Genomic DNA, 18510 nt, shown 5'->3' on the forward strand with positions numbered 1-18510 from the left:
ACACCAAAATACGTAGGACAAAACCCCTCACTCGTCACATGCGTAACGCCCAAATACACTCCAAGTCTAGACCAGACGTAGGCAGAGTAGCCGGTCCCCCCCAAAAACCCAAACTAACGATTCAAACAAAAAGCCTGGGGGTTAGTGAAGGCTGCAAGATGACAACAGTGAGTGATTTCCCTGACCAATTGCACAACCGCCAAACGCACCACAATCCCACGTCTGCACGAGCTAATCGAGTGCCGATACAGGCTTTCCCCAGACCTAAGTCAGTCTTGGTTCGGTGGACCCGAGCTCTTCCCCGTGGGGAAGACCCCGGTCGTTCTTCAGCTCGCTCCAATCTATGCTCTTGGCTGGCTTGGGTGACCCCGACTGCAGGGGCCTGGACCCGTGGGCTAGGGGTGATAGTGGCTAAGCTAACCTGCAAGATAAGCTCTTGTTCCAAGTCACCAACGACACCATGCACGTACTACCCGGGCATGGTTCACTGCCTGTTATCTCTGCCTCTGCTCGACACTATATAAACCGCCATGAATCCACTCAGTCCAGCCTCCTCTTCTCCTCAGACCCTCGTCTCCAACACTCTTCACCCCTATCCTCTCCAATCCTCCTCAATCCCTATCCCTCTCACAAAGGCTGGCTTGAACCGCCTTTCATTCCACAATGTCAGACGACGAGAAGAGACGACACTCCGCCTCAAAGGGCAGTGCCGTCGCAGGCGATGCCTCAAGCATTCAATATGTCGACGACCAAGGCATGGGCCATCTCCACCGACGCCTGAACAACCGTCAGATCCAGCTCATCGCCGCTGGTGGTTCCATCGGAACAGCTCTCTTCATCTCCATCGGTGGCGGTCTTGCCAAAGGTGGTCCCGGCAGTCTTCTCATCGCCTTCACCCTCTACTCCCTCGTTCTCGCCCTTGTCAACAACTCGATCGCTGAGATGAACACATACATGCCCGTTGCTGGTGGATTCGTGCGTCTTGCCGGCTACTGGGTCGACGATGCGCTAGGCTTCGTCGCTGGCTGGAACTTCTTCCTCTACGAGGCTCTTATCATTCCCTTCGAGATCACTGCCCTGACCTCTGTCATCTCCTTCTGGAATGCTGATGCACTTAACGCTGGCCCAACCGCTGGTATCTGCGCTGCAGTCATTCTCTGCTACGGGTAAGCTCGACCTCTTAAGTCAATTGAACTATGCTGACCATCTTACAGTCTTCTCAATGTCCTCGCCGTTCGATTCTATGGTGAATCCGAGTTCTGGCTCTCGGGTGGAAAGCTCGTTTTGATCTTCCTCCTCTTCGCCTTCACTTTCGTCACCATGGTCGGCGGAAACCCCCAGCACGATGCCTACGGCTTCCGACATTTCTCCAACCCTGGATCATTCACCACATACCTCAGCTCAGGCGACAAGGGCAAATTTGAAGGCTTCCTCGCTGCTCTCTTCACAGCTGCCTTTACCGTTGTCGGCCCCGAGTATATCTCAATGGTCTCAGCTGAGGCTCAACGCCCTACCTTTACCATCAAGAGTGCCTTCAAGACAGTGTACTATCGGTTCTGCATCTTCTTCATCATTGGTGCTCTCGCTGTTGGCATCGTCTGTGCCTACAACGATCCCAAGCTCGTCGACATCTACTTCGGTGCTGGCGGAACTGGCAACGCTGCTTCTTCCCCATATGTCATCGCCATGACTAACCTTGGCATCGATGGTCTCCCTCATCTCGTCAACTTCCTGATCCTCACCTCCATCTTCTCCGCTGGTAACACATACACCTACTGCGCTACCCGAGCTCTCTACTCCTTGGCCATTGAGGGACGTGCCCCTCGATTCCTCCGATACTGCAACAAGTCCGGTATTCCCGTCTACTGCTTCTGTGTCACCATGCTCTTCCCCTTCCTCTCCTTCCTCCAGGTTTCCAACGGTTCCGCCAAGGTTCTCGGCTGGTTGATCAGCATCGTCACTGGTGGCGGTCTTATCACTTTCATGATTATGTCCATCACATTCATCAACTACCACCGCGCCTGTGTCGCCCAGGGCGTCGACCGCAAGACTGAGCGACCCTACTACGGCTACTTCCAGCCTTATGGTGCCTATATCGCCCTCGTTGTCCAATTCGTCATTGTTCTCGTCTACGGATACTACGCTTTCCGACCCAAGTTCGACGTTGAGGTGTTCTTCCAGAACTACTCCATGCAGATCCTCGCTATCCTCCTCTTCGTTGGCTGGAAGGTCTTCAAGAGGACCAAGTACATCCGACCTCACGAGGTTGACTTGGTTTGGGAGCGACCCATGATTGAGGCGTACGAGGCTACCTTCACTGAGCCTCCTGTTGGCTTCTGGCACGAGATGGGCGAGTTGGTGATGCCTTACTTCTTCAAGAGAAACAAGAGGACTTCAGAAGTTTGAAGCGGGTGCTTCAATTCTTGTATTTGTTTAGCTTGGACATGACTGGATGATATCAATTGCGAATATAGTTGAATTAACATTGTTAACAACACTTCTCACTCTAATGTTTAATGTGACTTCTAATTTTTCTTTCTCATTCTATGATGCGCAGTTGTTGACGTAGGTCTATAAGGTTGAGGGGTTATACGAAGCTTGAAGCCACAATGCAAACGCAAAGAACATATCTCAATATACGCGGGTAGTACACTCCAGTGTTTTGACTGCTGCCCCTGAGTAAAAGTTGGTTGTGTTGAGGGCCGACAAACTCCTCGCCACTAATGAGGTGTGTAATTAAAAGATGTCCTGAGGTACGAACAACCAAGCTGATTGAACGAACGACTTATCCTGGTACTGATTTTCCTGCAGATCTTTGCCTGCAATTGGTGGAATGATTCGGTAGAGAGAATAGTTATACTGATAAAATTGGAAACAGTCTATGTGATACTCGTGCTCACAACCTTGCGCGAGGTTCCTCCACCGTCTTCTCCCGGCCTTCTATCCTCTCAACAGCCCGTTCAAACGCAGCAACAACATCATGCTCACTAATCCACGAAGGATTCATCCTTCCCTTCACCCGCCGTATCAACTGCTCGTCAGTCTCCGTCGTTGCTCGCTCGATATTAGACTTCTGCCCCGAAATGTTCTTATGGACGATGCCCAAGAGCTTATCCAGATGCGGTTTGCGAGTGGCTTCATATAGCTTAAATACTTGCGCAAGCTGAGCCTTGGTCGGCTTTCCCGTTTGCGCTGACGAAGGAGGCCAAATATGATCGAGCGAGCGGTACAAGGCATATGCATCGTCTATGGCGAGTGAGCCCCCTGCTGCGAACGATCCGCCGTGGGTGTGAGCTGCGTCGCCGACGAGAGCTACACGGTTGGAGAAGGACCACGTATCGAGAGCTGCGCCGGCGTAATTTGGGAAAAGTTTAACGTAGGTGGTTGCGTCTATAAAGGCTCGTATGGTTGAGTTCCAGTGCTAGATGGTCAGTCAGGGCGAAGGACTTGGGGTGAAGGCTCACGTACTTGGTATAACCCCTTGAACTCTTCGACACTGCCATCTTCATCCCACTTCGCGTCTTGGCCTGGCGATTTAGGGTCTTTCGGATCAGCATGGTAGCCGCCGACGATAGTAAATAGGCCTTTGCCTATGATCATGCATTAGCGACAGCGCTGAAGAAGAGGTACTGGTCTCTTACCTAGATGCGAGTGGAAGAACGTTGTCTCATGGCCAGCCTATTGATTTCTCAGCAACCTATTGGTTCGAGAGTCTTTGGAACTTACCCAGTGAGCTGCGTCCTCGGGGTACTCAACATCCTTTAACCTATCGGCATCAAAGACAGCGCGGAAAGCGACCCAGCCTGTCCAGTGCAGTTCATGCTCTGGTACAAACGTCTTGCGGACTTTCTGTCAAAGGTGTCAGCGCTCGACTCCCTCCCGAAATTCTGAAACATACTGATCGAAGACCATCGGCACCAACGACAATATCAGCCGTCGCCGTTGTCCCATCCTCAAAGTAAAGCGTAGCACCCTCATCAGGATCCGCCTTAACATCAACAGTCGTCTTCCCCAGATGAACAATACCCTCTGGTAAATTCTCTAGCAGCGCGTGATGAAGGTGAGCGCGATGAAACCGCGCAGTCGCATGTTTCATGCTCTGTACTGTATTGTGAACATCATGATCGATGACTTCACCAGTCTTCCAGTGTCGGTATATCATGGGATATCCAGACTTTTGACGCTGTGCAAAGCCTTCGGCCAAGGCATTCTGGACACCAAGACGGTCGAGGGTTCTGAGGCCATTGGGACCCAGAGCTATACTTGCGCCGATTTCTTTAAACTCTGGTGCTCTCTCGTAGACTTGGACGTTGACATTGGGGTGTTTGAGGAGTGCGATTGCTGTGATGAGACCAGCGATGCCACCACCAGCGATCGCTACCTCGAGCTTAAACGAGTCCTTTTGAGCTGACATGATTAGCCTATAGCTTTGAAGTTATTTCAATTGAAAGAAATGAAAGCATCTTAAGTAGATGAATAGAATATCACTAATTCAAGCCATTGTATCTCAATTGAGTCTTACCCCAAGTGTGACTGATCGGGTGAACTCCGACACTGATTCGAGCACGCCATCTTATTCCCCACTAATTCCCTATTTACAAGACGTATTGACTAAAGCAGCCAATGTCAATTAAATATCTCCTTGAGATAGCTGATAATGTCATTTGTGAAGTATATGACGAGGTACCGATGTCGCAAAGGCCAATTTGTAATCTCATATGCTATCTTACTCAAAGAAAGCCCCTCGTTTGCTCCTCAACGACCCAATACCACGTGAAAACATAAGATCGCAGCCTCCCATTGTAAGAATTGTTTACGCAGCAATAGGCTCCAGGTCCGACAGATTCAAAACCTTCGTCTCATGCAGCTTGTATCCCTCCGTGGCTCCCAAGTCCCGACCAGTCTGGAAACTCCAAAGTAAGTCACCGAGAGGAAAGCTATGGCATGCCTCGATATATCTCAACACTTCACGATCAGTTGCTTCTCCCCAAACTGGCATGCTGGTCAGCGCAAGGTACCATCGGCGATAACACTCATCCTGAAGCTCACCAGCTCTATCCATGGCTTGCTGAGTGGTGAAGCCATTCTTTTTCAGGACTGTGACAATGTTGTGCTCGATACCTGACTTGACGTCTTTCTTGTACGAGACGATATCGTTGTGGCTGCGTTGTATTAGCAGAGATCTCATGGAGGGAGAGTGTATGTCACTTACATCTAGGCGAGTTCACAGCCTACAGCTATGCATTCCTGAACAGAAGTGTGCTCAAATGCCTCCTGCGACAAGTTTACATTGTGGGTATAGCTGTCAAGAGCATCGTTAACTTCAGCTAGACATGAATAATTGGGTCAAGACTCACGCAATGAGACTGATGCATGGATATCCACCAACATTCCTCCTCCGCATTCTGATGTAGTCCTCCTCCGTTCGAGGTTGACCATCTCCATCGCGTGTTGCCTCCACCTGGTGTAAAAGACCATCCAAGTATCGCTTATGCGTGATCTTGAACTGCGTTTGAACATCAGGAGAAGCCCTCTGTATACAGAGGCACTTAGTAGAGCTCCATAAAGCAGTTCTTTAGGAAGACCAGCCTTCTTGACTCGGTCCCAAATGGTACGGAACAAGTATCGCATGGGATATTGCTCTCTGTCTGGAGTCTCAGCACCGTCTTCTAGAACAGCAAATGTGTGTCGGATCTCTTTCTCTGCGGCTACTGGGTCTCGGTCAAGTTGACCCTCGTCAAAGTAGAAGATCTAACATCTACGTCAGTCGGTGCCCTGAAACTTTGGAGTGTCAGGATACCCTGTTGCGTACCCAGTTCAGCCAATCAACCATGGTCCTAAATGCTTCTGCATCTGCATGAGAAGCCATGGCCGAGGCGCAGAAACAGAAGTCGGCCTTTAGGTTCTTTTCTGCTTCATGTTTCTCCATCTTCAAATAACTAGATTGTGATCAAAGAACTTGAAGTCCTTCCAAGTGAGGATGCAGGCCCCGACTGTACTGCAGCAAAAGTTCCTTGTCATGGCGTGAACTATCTCGCTTACATAGCGAAGACGCAATGGCTACTAGAAAGTGCAATAGATTGTTAACTGGCAGAACACCTTGGACGAGAAGAAGCTGAGAAGGAGCAAACAGCCCGCAATGATTATAAATGTTGTGGCTTTGAGACATTCTCACCGTATAAGATATTGGAATGCTGACGATACAGCTTTGCCCCGTGGGGAGTTCTGTAGTTGCGGCGGAGTGGATAGGGTAGTTTTCGCTTATATAGATCCATGTTGTCGTATATTCAGTCCTCTCGGGTTATTGGATATGCACTGGACCATCATTCGAAAAAGCTCAAAATGGGAAGCCTCGACGATCTGCTTGTAATCCCTGCCGTACCAGAAAGGTATGTTTCAGCCGCTACGTAATCTAAGTTCATGCACTAACCTGGTCCAATGTGACAGATACGTTGCACAAGTGAACCTGATGGCTGCAGAAACTGTCGCAGTCGGGACCTGCAGTGCGAATACGGGACCGACAGTGATACCGAGCACAATTTCGGTTCTGTAAAAGGAAGAAGACAGATGAAACAAAAAGAGAGATCTGGGGCACTGATGACCCCCTTCACCTATGGAAACAATGCTGACGACGACCCTGGAAACTTACAGAGCTCCAGCATGAGTGAGGCTGTCGTTCAGGATCTGGAAGCCATGCAATCTGAACTTCATCACACGGAACCAGATTGGTCTGAATTCATGTTTGGATTTCCACAAGACAAATTGTCAACTCCTACGAACACTAGAGATTTCAGTCATGACACACCGTTCAATTCGACTGTCAGCATGGACCAAGTCTTGAATTCGCCCGGAAGCTTTCTGACTTCGCCTCCTCTAGAAAGCATGCTTGATGACGATCTCTATCCACATGATAGTTTCCCTTTCCCGCAGTCAATGATATCAAATAGTGGAACTTGTCCAACAAGGACAGAACAGCTTCATGACCATGGTCCCTCGGACGAAAGGATATCATCTTGTCAATGTTCTACCGCTCCCATGGGAACATGGGCGGCCCTCACAATCAACATCTCTTCCAAGCATCCCATATCTCAAAGTCCATACAAGCTCAAAAGTCAGCTATATCAAGGTGTGAAGAGTTGCTTCATTGTTCAAAGTGCTCTTCTCAATCACGGAATGTCATCCTTCTCGTCGACATTTGTGCGAAGCTGCTTGACAGTCTTAGGTTACAGGACCGAGACCTAATCATCGACCAGCGGTATATGAGATGGCCAATGACCAGGATGGCGATGAAGACAGTCATGTGAGAAGGAATTTATGGATGTCGAGGATGAGAAGGTTGGGTCGGTTGATTGCAAAGGTGAGTGAATTGTTAGATGGCGATCAGTGGTCTGCTCAGAAGAGACTGCTTCAAGATGTTCAATTGCGATTTACAGGCGTTATGTTCGGCTGGCAGCATTAGGGGGAAATTTTATAGAATAAAAATTATAAGCATAAATAGTGCTTTAAGTTAAGTACTTAAGGATACAAGACCTCGTAGGTCGGGATGTTAAGTAACTTAAATAACAGTTGTCTATAATTAAAGAAATAAGTTTATATAATTAATAAAGAAAAAATAAAATAATAAGAATAAGTAGTTTTTATAAGTCAAAATGCCCATCTAGCAATGCGTAAAGTGAAACCAAAGGCGTTAAAGCAAGATAACAAGATAAGGTGTTTGTTTTCAACATAATACAATATAAGGCGTTATACATTATGCCAAAAAACACAATAACCTTAATATTAAGTCTCAACAGACCACACAGCTGCTGCCTTGAACCTTAAGATCCAACTGAACAAGTGGCCTCAATCCACAAGCAAAGTAGTTTTAATATAATTATAAATAATTGCTGCAGCGAGCAGTTTTCTGGTGTGGACTAACAAGGCACTATCACTAGGTGGACAGGGGTAATACATCTTACAGGGGTAGACAGATTGGAACCAAAAATGCGACCGAGGGGAATCGAACCCCTCTCTAACGCTTGGAAGGCGTTAATGCTAACCACTACACCACGGTCGCTGGTGATTTGAGGCGATGCCTCGTGTTGTTGTTGGGGGAAACAATTGCAGGCAAGCTTATATACTTATTGCGTTCTCAAAAACAAACTTTGCATACAACGAACCCCTGCCTCTCCTAGACTCTTTCTTCGCCATCACTACCAAGCTACCTACTTATAATCGCTTTTTGTCGCAATAAGGCTTTCCAATTCTTTATTCACATGTCTTCAAGCTATCATAAAGCTCATGTATGCAGTTTCATTAACAAATATTCTATAGTTCAATGCTATCTATTTCTTATTTCATTCCAGATCATTGACGAATTCTCTATCATACATGCAGAATTACATCTCAATAGCCAGCTTGCTGCGAGCTCGGAGCTTATACCCATACTTAAACATGACGAAAGGAATCAAGCTCAGCACAGTACCAAACAAGGCAAGAATGAGACCAGCATACTGACTTCCGACATTATGGAAGAAAGCATTGGCGAACAAAGGCGTAACAGCGCCAAGAGTGTTTCGCATAAGACCTTGACCAGCAATGGCAGAAGAAGAGCTCTCACCATAGCAATCAGCGGTATAACTGTAGGTACTCTCGAAAACGAAGTAGATACCAAAGGCAATAGGAGCAAGACCAATGGCGGGGCCAACCCAAGAGACATGAGAATATTGGGTGAAGCTGTAGATGAAGAGACCAATGGGGAGGAAGACGGCTCCGTACATGGCGCCGTACAGACGGGCTTCGGGAGTGACCTTGATGTTGGGGTCGGCGACAAGACGGTCAAACTTGCGCATCTGGAGGTGATGAGCCAACCAGCCAAGAGTAGTACCGATGCAGAGAGAGATGTAGGGAAGACCGCTGACACCTTCGCCCCAGCCATGGTGCTCCTGGAAGGTGATGGGGATAACGGAAAGGAAGAGGAAGACAACAGCCCAGCAGAAGGCGATCCAGAGACCGAAGGCGAAGACGACAGGCTCGGTAACCAACATGTGAATAGCCTTGACGGAACTAGCCTTCAGCATAGCCTGAAGACTGGGAGTCAGGATATCGCCAGCAGAGACGTAGCGCTCATCACCAGTAGCTTGTCGAAGAGCCTTGGCTCGCTTATGAAGGGCGACACCACCACGGGTCTCAGGGAAGTAGAAGAAGATAACAAGGAGCAGAGGAACATTAGCAATGCCCTGAATACCCTCAATCCATCGCCATCCAATAGCCTGGTCAATGAAACCAGCGTAGATGGGAGCGGCGACAGTTCCGAAAATAGCGACCCAGCTGAACATAGCCATAGGTCGACTTCGGTGGTGAGGCTCGTACATATCATCGAAGGTACCGCCGACAAGAATAGTACCGACGCAGCCGAAAAGACCGAGGAGGAGTCGAAGGCCAATGATGGTGTCGATGTCCTTGGCGAGAGCGAGACCGATGAAGAGGAGTGAGAAGCACAGGAATGAACTGGCATAGACGACCTTGCGACCGACCAACTCACAGAAGGGAGCTAGCACCATGGGTGCGACAGCACAGCTGATGTTGAAAGTGAAAAGACCCAATTGACCCTTGATGTTAGGAGCATCGAGATCCTTGCACATACTTGCAATACCTGAGCTGTAGGCCGTAGTAGCAAGACCGATGAACAAGGTCATCAAGTTGAGAATAGTCGAGATAGATCGCTTATACCAAGGATTCCAGTTAAAAGGATTCTCCTTATCGCCAGTCGCAAACCCAAGCACGATATATTCCTTGCCCTTCTCATTAACAAGTTCCGTCAGGGTAAGAGGCATATCAATATCAACAGTCTTGATAGCCCCAAACTCAGGGTCGATGGACTCATTGCTTGGATCGACATATTTGCCACCAACGATACGTCCAGCAAGGGGTTCACCCTTTTCATTCTTCAGAACCTCAAGGTCTGTAGACTCAGGATCCGAAGCACCCTTATCCTCACTGTTTCTTCTTGAAGGGGGAGCAGTAGAATTCTTCCTCGAAGGAGCAGCAACAGAGTTCTTTCTCGAGGTCGCAGGAACAGCAGAGTTTCGTCTCGTGCCCACGAACGAATTCGCTCTAGAATTGGCGTAGAAGCTCGTAGGTCTTGAAGCAGACGGTGACCCCAGAGGTAGAGGGGACCCGGGCCTTGAGTTAGGCGCAGAGAAAGATGGGATATAATTAGACATGATGGATAGGTGTGATAAGGAGAGAGCGTGCTGTTAGAGGGGAGGTTGACTCAGAGGGAGAGATAAGAGATATAAAAGAGTTTTGGAGCATCATTTCGTCTGGCCCAGTATGATGACATCGATTGTCTCGTCTTCCCACTTGTCTTATCATCGCACGTTGTCTGTTTCCGTGCATGTTTGGTCGTTGCGAGGTGTGGAGTCGTGATTCCGGTCCACTATACCACCACGAAGCCGCCGAGACTCTGTGGGTTTCCCATCACGACTCATGTTTTTTTTTTTCGCTATGAACAATAAATGATGTATTTCACTGCACTAGTCCCAGGGGCAAGGGACACTAGAACGATTCTTTTCTTCTGGAATTCTACTCAGAAATCCGACATTCAGAATTGGCGATAGTAAATTCGGTGGCCATTTTCATATTCTCGATAGGGCGGTGCCTTTTCGGGCTTAAGGTGAGATTCCAATTAAGACAGCGGAGTGTCCGGGAGCGCCGGTCCGCTCGGTGTGGGTCTCGGTCCGAGAACATATGACGTCGAGTCAAAGATAACTCGGTGTTAAGGCAGATCCTCTCCTATAACTTATCAAAATACGGTCCAGAAATTAAATTTTTTGGTACCTTGCTAGACACTTTCCTATGGTGATAACACAGTGGACCTTTGACAGTCCTGTTGTGTATAAATGATGCCTTGCGTCACATCGATCTGAAGAGTTCTCACTCGGTAGGTTACAAGACTCCGAGCCCTGGCCTGACTCGCGTGCCGTGATGTTGTTCCCGTGATGATTAGATCCATCTGTCATGAGGCTCCGGGAGGGACGACGATCGGAGAATCCTCCCTTCGCCAAGACTTCCTTTTCATCAGAACATGGACGAGGTCGTGTGTTGAGCTTCCGATCCCTGAGTCTTAGTGAGGCGATTCCAAGTTTCTATCATTCGATACAAGGTTTGTTTTTTTTCAGCTCGGGTGCGTTGTTGCAATGAAATGAGGACCCTTTTCTTTTTCTCCTCATCAACCAACCAACAACTCGGCCGAGTTACATTCTGCACCGTTACACGTCACATTCGAAACTTGGAGAAAAGACCTGGAGAAGGCCATCCATTCTCCTGGTAAACTTAAAAGATGAAATGTCAAAATTCCAGAAGAACATGTCTGAGGAATGGTTGCATCCAGCAACCAAGAACCACTGTTTGTCCTTATCAAATTCCGATTCAAGGCGGAATGATCCCTTGACCCACTGATAGATAAGTGCCGTGAGGCTCCCAGTGGGTCAAGTCATGCACGGTCTCGGTGAGGCGGCACCTGTGGATCCTTGAAAGATCTTCCTTGGCGGGCGACCATCGGAGGGGACAGGGATGAGTGCAATGCACGCGCTAGGTTAGTGAAAAGCTTCCATACGGTTTCCAGAGAATCTTTGGGTGCAAATCAGCTGGTGTTTTTCTTGTCTAGGCGAGATGTGATGACGACATTGTTTGGTGATGTGGCACTAAGGAGTTGATGAATTTTCCAAACACCAAAGCACTGACTAGTATTTCTATGGTAAGATGTGTGAGATCAACATATGAAATGCCAGGCGTACCACTTATAACTTATTAATTACAGTGAGGATATGCCTAAGCCTTACCGGAGCTCTTTGAGCTTGGCTTGATAAGATATTCATTTTACCTTCGCTTCCTAACATGAGAGAAATTATAATCACCTGTACATATTGATCAGCACTCAGGGAACGAAGGAACCAACAGCTTAATATATTTTTTAGAAGCCATAAAATCCAATACTTTTAAATTCCATCTTATTGATTACTGTGTATACATATATGAGAATTTGTTTAGAATTCGTAATCGTCCTTTCAAAGTCCCAATCCATCCGCTTACCCTAGAAGAAGATAATTTAACAACACCTTTTTAAAGCTACTATAGAAAACTATTACGTTGCTACCTCAAGCCTTAGGTAAACTATATAAATCGAAGCAATTCATCCAGCACAGTACTTCGAGGGCGGTAATCGCGCATCTCGTTGGCATCAGTCGATCAGTGGGGAGATCACATGATCCCCACTTCCTAGCAGAAACCATAAAACCAATACGCTCAACAACCCCTCCTCAACACTCACGAGCCATATCCCCATACACATCCACATCAAATCAACCAAAATGGTCTACACAATCGTTGTCCACCTCTACGCCAAAGACGACGAGGAGTCCCTCAAGAAGCTCACCGCCAAGCTTATCGAGGCTAGCCGCGTCTACTCCCAGGACAAGGAGACCCTCTCATGGCACGTCATGCAGTCCACCGCTGACCGACGGGCTTTCACCATCGTTGAGCGCTATGAGCAAGAGAGCGTAAGTAACTTGCCAATTGAACATGGGGATATGTGCTGATTGTTTTGCAGAGCCAGAAGTATCATCTTGAGAACCCTTACTGGAAGACTTTCGACCCTTACGTCATTCCCCTGCTGGAGAAGCCTATGGACCTGAGAAGATTTGAGGAGCTTGATACTAGCAAGGACGTTGAGGTTCCTCAATAAATGTAGTTGAGTCAATTGAATATCTATTGAGTTGCTAGAACTAAAAATCATGATTCTGGCGTTATGAAGACTGCTTCCACAGTGTCATTAGCCTCATCCTGTACATGACTGAGTACTGAGTAGAGTTGCTTAATATACCATATCAAACCTCCAATGCCTAAAGCATTGTTGCGGATAGACCAAAAGTCACTTGCTCACCTTCAGCGCAGGGTACTTCGGCAACGGCCACCCTGCCTTCTCTTCACTCGAAAACCTTGAAATAAGATAAGGAATTCTCAGAAGGCATACAAACCATGCAATCCACTGAACAATTGTAACACCCAATTGAGTATCAGGTATAGCCCACCGGATAAGCCCAAGCTTGATATTCTGAACCTCGTCAACAAATGGTCGTAGCACTTTGTCGTAGTTCTCAAAGGCCAAGGACAAGTTCTCGGGGTTCTTTTGAATCTCACCCGCTAGCACATAGGCACCGATGAAGCCGAGTGTAGTTCCCATACCGCTGAACGGAGAGGGGCAATAAGCTGCGTCACCTAGGAGGACCACGCGGCCTTTATGCCAAGCAGTTGTCTGAACTTGGACAACTTCTTGAGAGTAAAAGTTCCCAGTTGTCTTCATGCCCTCCAGGAAACGCTCTGTTTGCCATCCTGCACCGCGAAACCTTTGTGTCCAAAACTCTTTCTGCTGCTCAACTGAACCTCTATGAATACTGGAGACTTCAGGAGAATCGTCCTTGAGAATGAGATAAACTTGTGTCTCTGTTGAGTTGTGGGTTCGACGGAATATCATTCGACCTTGTGAAGCTTGATATGTCCTGCGGATATTACTATCCCCTTCTTCGCGTGGGATGAAATAATAAGCCATGTGAATACCCAGTTTTCGGTAAGGATCCGGAGCATCCGCTGGTTCAATTGCTTTTCGAATTCTTGAGCCTTGACCATCTGCTCCAACAAGGATATCAAAGGTATCCGATGTCCCATCAGAGAAGTGCGCAAGTACGCTCTTATCGTCTTGCTCGAACTTCTCAACAGTTTTGTTGAAGATATACTTGACGTCATCCTTCGTCGCATCATGTAGAATCCTTACAACGTCTCCCCTCATTATTTCGAATTCAGAAGTTATGGACTGGGCGCCTTTGCCTGATGTATTGGCGAGCACTGTTCCCAAGATCTTTCCATTGGTATCGACGAAAGCAACGCCTGCTTCGTCAACCAGTCTTGCGCGAATCTCGTCCATGAGGCCCATTACTTTGAGAGTTGCAATGCCTTGTTCACGAAAGTCGATCTGTGCACCAGTTGCGCGTAGGGCTGGGAAGCGCTCGACGATGGTTACGCGATGACCGAGACGGGTGAGCCAGAAGGCCAAGGCTGGTCCGGCACAACCGCCTCCGCATATCAGGACTTTCAAAGTTGCCATTGGAGTAGGAGTGACGTTATTATAAGTAATGTGTAAGCTGTTTTTTCTTTTCCCGCACTTTTACCAAGTGTAGTTTTGGTCAGTCAAGCACGAACGGAATGAAAGAAATAACGGATGAGATAATTGAAGAACCATATAATATTTTCATGTGAGAATGAAGATATTGTGGCGTTTTATACACGTCGTCTTTGCACGCAACGAATCCTTCGAGGACTCATCATACGCAATAAGACGGATGTGCGGCATGGCCAAACCAGCCAATGACATCATAGACAACAACACCTCTAGTTCTTCATTCAGCTGCAGTTAGCCCGAGCTTACGGTTTCAGAGCTTTGAGGCTGAGAAGGCTTGCGATAATCGAACGGGTAAGTTATTCAGGCACATTGAGTCACTTGATATCACGCCATGATTGGTGGTCGCGTACTTAGCAGTATCAGAGGCTGCGGGATACCCATGTCTGGCTTATGGCCACCGAGTCTGTATAGCAAACTTTATTATCAGATCATGCCTACATAGGAATTCGAGGGTTTCTCTTTAATTGACGGAGTTTGTTTGGCTGGAAGACAAGAAATAACGCCAGAAGCTGAAAACTAGGCAGAATACCCAGTCCTCAAGCGCGAATATAGACGTCTCTCTCTAAACCGAATCGAAATAACTTGCTTGATAGATATAGCGTAGTTGTATGCCAAGCATCTATCACTTGCATTTCGGATGTTGCACCCGAAAATCTTCATAAGCAGCGGACGGGTAATGGGTGCGGGTATATGCGGGGTTATTCGACCACCTCCAACTTCGCAACAGCCTCTGAACCTTGATAGACACACAACCTCCCTAGGTTTCGTTATCGCTAGATCTATGAATCACTATGGAAACAAAGATCTGGGAACAAGTCGTTGCAGAGAAGGGACGACAGCGAGCCCGTGTCATCTCTGCTTTTGTCACCAAGAACCTATCAGACAACGAGGATCGCCAGGATGCATACAAGGCCATTACCGAAGTTGATGATATCAGTGCCTTGGCCGATAAGATTTCTAGTGGAGAGTTCACGAGTGAACATGTAACCCTGGCTTATATCACACGGAAAGTCAATCATTGAATCCCGTGAGAGATCTATGCTAACACATCGTGTCACAGAGCCATTGAGGCGCATAAGAAGGTAGACCCTTACGACAATTATTTAAAGGTTAGGCATAGCTGACATACTGACAGACAAACTGGTGAGCCTCATCGTAGACTCTTGCCTACCAAAGTCTGACGATTTACTAGTCTGACCGAAATCCTCTTCGATGATGCTCTGGAGCAGGCCCAAGAGCTCGATGCGTATTATGCCAAAGAAAACAAAACAAAAGGACCTTTGCACGGCGTTCCAATAAGTCTGAAGGACCAGTTCAATGTCAAATGCTATGACACCACTCTTGGCTACACAAGCAAGGCCTTCAAGCCAGCCAAAGATGATGCCGTCCTAGTGAAGATCCTGAAGAAGCTAGGTGTGGTCATCATTTGCAAAACCAATCTCCCACAGAGCATCATGGTGAGTCTGATAACAGGCATAGTTTGAGCTTATAATAATCTTGAGAAGTGGGCTGAAACCGACAATCCTCTTTGGGGGTTGACCGAAAACCCTATTATTCCCGGATACACGCCTGGAGGATCCTCGGGTGGGGAGTCGGCGCTGATTTACTCTCATGGAAGTCTCGGAGGTTTCGGGTCAGACTTGGGCGGTAGCATTCGCATGCCAGCTTCTATGATGGGCCTATATGGTTTCAAGCCGAGCGTGTGTTAAGTCACCATTTAAGGGATATCACTAACGTGAGATAGAGCTCAAGATTGCCATATGGAGGCGTACCAGTCTCAACCGATGGACAAGAGCACGTCCCATCATCTATCGGTCCCTTAGCACGCTCCCTCTCGACCATTTATCATCTCACAAAAGAGATCACACTACAAGAACCCTGGAAACAAGACTGTCGTTGCGTTCCCATCCCATGGCGCCAGTCTGTATATGACATGACCGTGAACAGCAAGCTGACAATCGGTGTCTTGTACGACGACGGCGTTGTGAAGCCTCATCCTAGTATCGTAAGGGTTATTGCGCAAGCTGCAGCTGCCCTTGCAGCTGATGGTCATGAGCTTGTAATGTGGAAGCCTGACTTGCACGCTGAGTGCATAGAGGTTATGGACGCCTACTTCACAGTCGATGGAGGGGAAGACATTCGTCGCGATGTTGAGGCAGGAGGCGAACCTTTTATCCCCAGCGTGGAGAGACTTGTGAACAGGGGAAAGTCTATATCAGTGTTTGATTATTGGCAACTCAACAAACGGAAGCGAGAGCTCCAGCAAGCCTATCTCGAGAAGTGGAACAACACCTTCTCTAAAAAGGGGAAGACTGTGGACGCCATTATAATGCCGGCTCTACCACATGCAGCTGTACCTCATAACACTGTCAAATGGGTGGGATATACCAAGGTCTGGAATCTTTTGGATTACACGGCTTTGGTTATCCCTGGAGGAAAGGTTGAAGCTAAAGATCTTGATGCGTTATGGGACCATGAGCCGAGGAACGAGCTGGATGAGTGGAATACCCGCCTTTGGGAGGATAACATGCAAGAGATGGTCAAGCATCATCTTCCTGTAGATATCCAGATCGTGGGCCGGGTTTTAGAGGAGGAAAAGGTTCTGGCTGTTGGCAAGGTACTTGATGATCTGCTGCGTACTCGTCTACTTGAGGGATGAGCTCTGTAAGATACTTCAGAACCCAAGTTTTCCAAATAGAAATAACAAAAGTGCGAGATTTATTCCTGGAGACCGCCCGAATCTTGTCTCTAAACTCAACACTATCCTCTTCCTCCGTCTCAGCCATCGTGCATTTCAGTGATCAGCCCAACAAAAACAACCAACACAGCAGCATAAGCCGCTGTACTCGACATAACGTCCATCAAACTCGTAAGATAACGCGCAGCCATTGATCCAAAAACAGCAACGAACACCGTCGTCGAAACCAAAGCTGTGTAGAGAGTATTATGCAAGACCATCAGCCACATAGGGGCCATGAGAAATATACCACCTACGGCCGCCACGGCAAGTCTTTGGTGGAAACCTACCTTCCAGTTCCGCTGATAGTTATCTTGTCTTGTATCTCGAACAGATCTCGATCCATCAGGACCCTTTTGCCAGTTACCTATAGCAGGAAATACCTTTTTGCCTTCAAATCTATATGCTTCGCCTCCTATGATGGTTTCAAGGAGCTTTCGGTCTTGATATTTCTCGCCGCTCATGTAGAACGGGTCTTCAGGTTGCAGACTTCGTCTTTCCATATATTCATAGTTTTGGAGTGCTTGTACTATAGAATTCGACATCAGCACCCTTTCGATCGACTTCTAAGCAAAACACCAGTCATCTTACTATAGTTTTTAAGAGTGTCCTGCCACCCTTGAGGTTCACCCGCTTCGCATCTTAGAGAGACTGCATGTTTGGCGAGCTTAGTTCGGAGCTGCTTCAACTGTATTCGCTGAAGGACAGCAAAGTTGATCCGATAACTCTGGTTCATTCAGCTAACGTCGCTCTCTTGACTTACAGGAAGTTACTTTCATACTTTGCCTAGTTCGTTTGGGGGTTGTTCATTGTCATTGGCGCCCTGAAACCCCCTACGAAATGAAGTTGTCCAGCTCTCGTTCTCCGATATGTTGCTGATAATGTTATCGAGTTCAAGGTCTACAATCCAGCGATCATCGCTAAAATCAACCTGTACGCCCCGGACTGCAGTCTCCTCGTCTACCCGATTTGTGTCATTGTCAGCGCCGAAACAGCCCATCTTGGTGATTCGTACCAATTGATTCAGACTTCAAAGAGTATGCAAAAGGTAGTGGTTGAGATATCAGGTGCTGAATCCAATGTAGAAATACCGAGTCACAAGGTTAAGGCTCACAGCTGGCCAGACTACCCATAGTAACATAGCCTGCTTTTGGTTTTCGCTAGTTTCAGCCGCGGGTGTATTACAGCGCATTCTCGTTATGCGCATTTGGGCATTGTGGCTGACAGCTGATCTTCACCTGGCCACAAAGTTACGCAGGATAAACCTGAAGAGCTGGAGAGCCTCAAGGTCGTAGAAGACATGGATTTCAAAGCGTATAGCAAAAGAAAGGCCTGACTAGAGTTCCTATGATCAAATAAGCAGGCTTCGCTCCAAACAAGTAGTTCTTTTCTCATCCTTTACCTTGAATCTCGAGTGCTGTTGCACGTCGGAAGTCCTAAAGGGGCTAAGTCGTGTTTCGTCTGGTAATTATTGGACGCCACAGAATGTCACTAGGCAGCGCTATCGAGGCTAGAACACGATGAAAGCACCAGCTTCGGCTTATGGGGGGGGGGG

General features: G+C 47.6%; 9 protein-coding genes and 1 non-coding gene across 13 annotated transcripts; 4 read left to right on the forward strand and 6 right to left on the reverse strand.

Annotated features, from left to right (window-relative positions):
• Positions 1–454: 454 nt before the first annotated feature.
• FOIG_06227 (uncharacterized protein) lies at positions 455–2494 on the forward strand. Its single transcript, XM_031205259.1, has 2 exons — positions 455–1166; positions 1215–2494. The coding sequence occupies exons 1-2, from the start codon at positions 664–666 to the stop codon at positions 2404–2406; spliced, it is 1695 nt and encodes a 564-aa protein (XP_031065508.1). The 5' UTR covers positions 455–663; the 3' UTR covers positions 2407–2494.
• A 333-nt stretch (positions 2495–2827) lies between these two features.
• FOIG_06228 (uncharacterized protein) lies at positions 2828–4524 on the reverse strand. The gene is made up of 5 exons (XM_031205260.1): positions 3899–4524; positions 3727–3849; positions 3642–3678; positions 3469–3590; positions 2828–3421 (listed from the first exon to the last, which is right to left on the reverse strand). Exons 1-5 carry the CDS (start codon positions 4412–4414, stop codon positions 2897–2899), a joined length of 1323 nt encoding a protein of 440 aa, XP_031065509.1. The 5' UTR covers positions 4415–4524; the 3' UTR covers positions 2828–2896.
• Positions 4525–4813: 289 nt separating this feature from the next.
• FOIG_06229 (uncharacterized protein) lies at positions 4814–5929 on the reverse strand (the record flags this gene model as incomplete). Its single annotated transcript, XM_031205261.1, has 4 exons — positions 4814–5162; positions 5358–5548; positions 5599–5751; positions 5813–5929. The coding sequence occupies 4 exons, from the start codon at positions 5927–5929 to the stop codon at positions 4814–4816; spliced, it is 810 nt and encodes a 269-aa protein (XP_031065510.1).
• Positions 5930–6342: 413 nt separating this feature from the next.
• On the forward strand, positions 6343–7459 carry FOIG_06230 (uncharacterized protein; the record flags this gene model as incomplete). The annotated part of the gene is made up of 3 exons (XM_031205262.1): positions 6343–6389; positions 6492–6819; positions 7223–7459. 3 exons carry the CDS (start codon positions 6343–6345, stop codon positions 7457–7459), a joined length of 612 nt encoding a protein of 203 aa, XP_031065511.1.
• Positions 7460–7984: 525 nt separating this feature from the next.
• On the reverse strand, positions 7985–8056 carry FOIG_06231. The gene has a single exon. It is a non-coding gene; the product is annotated as a tRNA-Gly (tRNA).
• Positions 8057–8074: 18 nt separating this feature from the next.
• On the reverse strand, positions 8075–10878 carry FOIG_06232 (uncharacterized protein). Its single transcript, XM_031205263.1, has 2 exons — positions 10822–10878; positions 8075–10776 (listed from the first exon to the last, which is right to left on the reverse strand). The coding sequence occupies exon 2, from the start codon at positions 10203–10205 to the stop codon at positions 8379–8381; it is 1827 nt and encodes a 608-aa protein (XP_031065512.1). The 5' UTR covers positions 10206–10776; positions 10822–10878; the 3' UTR covers positions 8075–8378.
• Positions 10879–10937: 59 nt separating this feature from the next.
• Positions 10938–14539, forward strand: FOIG_06233 (uncharacterized protein). Of its 3 annotated transcripts, none has more exons than XM_031205264.1 (3): positions 10938–11740; positions 11804–12542; positions 12593–14539. In XM_031205264.1, exons 2-3 carry the CDS (start codon positions 12354–12356, stop codon positions 12725–12727), a joined length of 324 nt encoding a protein of 107 aa, XP_031065513.1. In that variant the 5' UTR covers positions 10938–11740; positions 11804–12353; the 3' UTR covers positions 12728–14539. The 3 variants fall into 3 exon arrangements, with proteins under 3 accessions (XP_031065513.1, XP_031065515.1, XP_031065514.1); XM_031205266.1 differs by having other exon boundaries at positions 10938–11389; positions 11446–12542; positions 12593–12875; XM_031205265.1 differs by having other exon boundaries at positions 10938–12542; positions 12593–12875.
• Positions 12325–14359, reverse strand: FOIG_06234 (uncharacterized protein). Its single transcript, XM_031205267.1, has one exon. The coding sequence runs from the start codon at positions 14141–14143 to the stop codon at positions 12914–12916; it is 1230 nt and encodes a 409-aa protein (XP_031065516.1). The 5' UTR covers positions 14144–14359; the 3' UTR covers positions 12325–12913.
• A 414-nt stretch (positions 14540–14953) lies between the features above and the next one.
• Positions 14954–16994, forward strand: FOIG_06235 (uncharacterized protein). 2 transcript variants are annotated; one of them, XM_031205269.1, is made up of 5 exons: positions 14954–15300; positions 15354–15675; positions 15724–15918; positions 15963–16882; positions 16935–16994. In XM_031205269.1, the coding sequence occupies exons 2-4, from the start codon at positions 15673–15675 to the stop codon at positions 16875–16877; spliced, it is 1113 nt and encodes a 370-aa protein (XP_031065518.1). In that variant the 5' UTR covers positions 14954–15300; positions 15354–15672; the 3' UTR covers positions 16878–16882; positions 16935–16994. The 2 variants fall into 2 exon arrangements, with proteins under 2 accessions (XP_031065518.1, XP_031065517.1); XM_031205268.1 differs by having other exon boundaries at positions 15963–16994.
• A 2-nt stretch (positions 16995–16996) lies between these two features.
• Positions 16997–17955, reverse strand: FOIG_06236 (uncharacterized protein; the record flags this gene model as incomplete). Its single annotated transcript, XM_031205270.1, has 3 exons — positions 16997–17484; positions 17547–17682; positions 17737–17955. 3 exons carry the CDS (start codon positions 17953–17955, stop codon positions 16997–16999), a joined length of 843 nt encoding a protein of 280 aa, XP_031065519.1.
• Between the last annotated feature and the right edge of the window lie 555 nt (positions 17956–18510).

The sequence above is a fragment of the Fusarium odoratissimum genome (assembly GCF_000260195.1).
Source record: "Fusarium odoratissimum NRRL 54006 unplaced genomic scaffold supercont1.8, whole genome shotgun sequence".
Classification (NCBI taxonomy): Eukaryota; Fungi; Ascomycota; class Sordariomycetes; order Hypocreales; family Nectriaceae; genus Fusarium; species Fusarium odoratissimum.

Excerpts from the sequence above, each read along its gene's own strand:
- FOIG_06234 (XM_031205267.1), bottom strand. The coding sequence starts at position 14,143 with ATGGCAACTTTGAAAGTCCTGATATGCGGAGGCGGTTGTGCCGGACCA.
- FOIG_06235 (XM_031205268.1), top strand. Across the intron at positions 15,919-15,962 it reads TATATGGTTTCAAGCCGAGC|AGCTCAAGATTGCCATATGG; the intron begins GTGTGTTAAGTC and ends AACGTGAGATAG.
- FOIG_06233 (XM_031205264.1), top strand. The coding sequence starts at position 12,354 with ATGGTCTACACAATCGTTGTCCACCTCTACGCCAAAGACGACGAGGAG. Across the intron at positions 12,543-12,592 it reads AGCGCTATGAGCAAGAGAGC|AGCCAGAAGTATCATCTTGA; the intron begins GTAAGTAACTTG and ends ATTGTTTTGCAG.
- FOIG_06227 (XM_031205259.1), top strand. The coding sequence starts at position 664 with ATGTCAGACGACGAGAAGAGACGACACTCCGCCTCAAAGGGCAGTGCC. Across the intron at positions 1,167-1,214 it reads GCAGTCATTCTCTGCTACGG|TCTTCTCAATGTCCTCGCCG; the intron begins GTAAGCTCGACC and ends ACCATCTTACAG.
- FOIG_06228 (XM_031205260.1), bottom strand. The coding sequence starts at position 4,414 with ATGTCAGCTCAAAAGGACTCGTTTAAGCTCGAGGTAGCGATCGCTGGT. Across the intron at positions 3,591-3,641 it reads GTTCTTCCACTCGCATCTAG|GCAAAGGCCTATTTACTATC; the intron begins GTAAGAGACCAG and ends GCATGATCATAG. Across the intron at positions 3,422-3,468 it reads AGTTCAAGGGGTTATACCAA|CACTGGAACTCAACCATACG; the intron begins GTACGTGAGCCT and ends CTGACCATCTAG.
- FOIG_06232 (XM_031205263.1), bottom strand. The coding sequence starts at position 10,205 with ATGTCTAATTATATCCCATCTTTCTCTGCGCCTAACTCAAGGCCCGGG.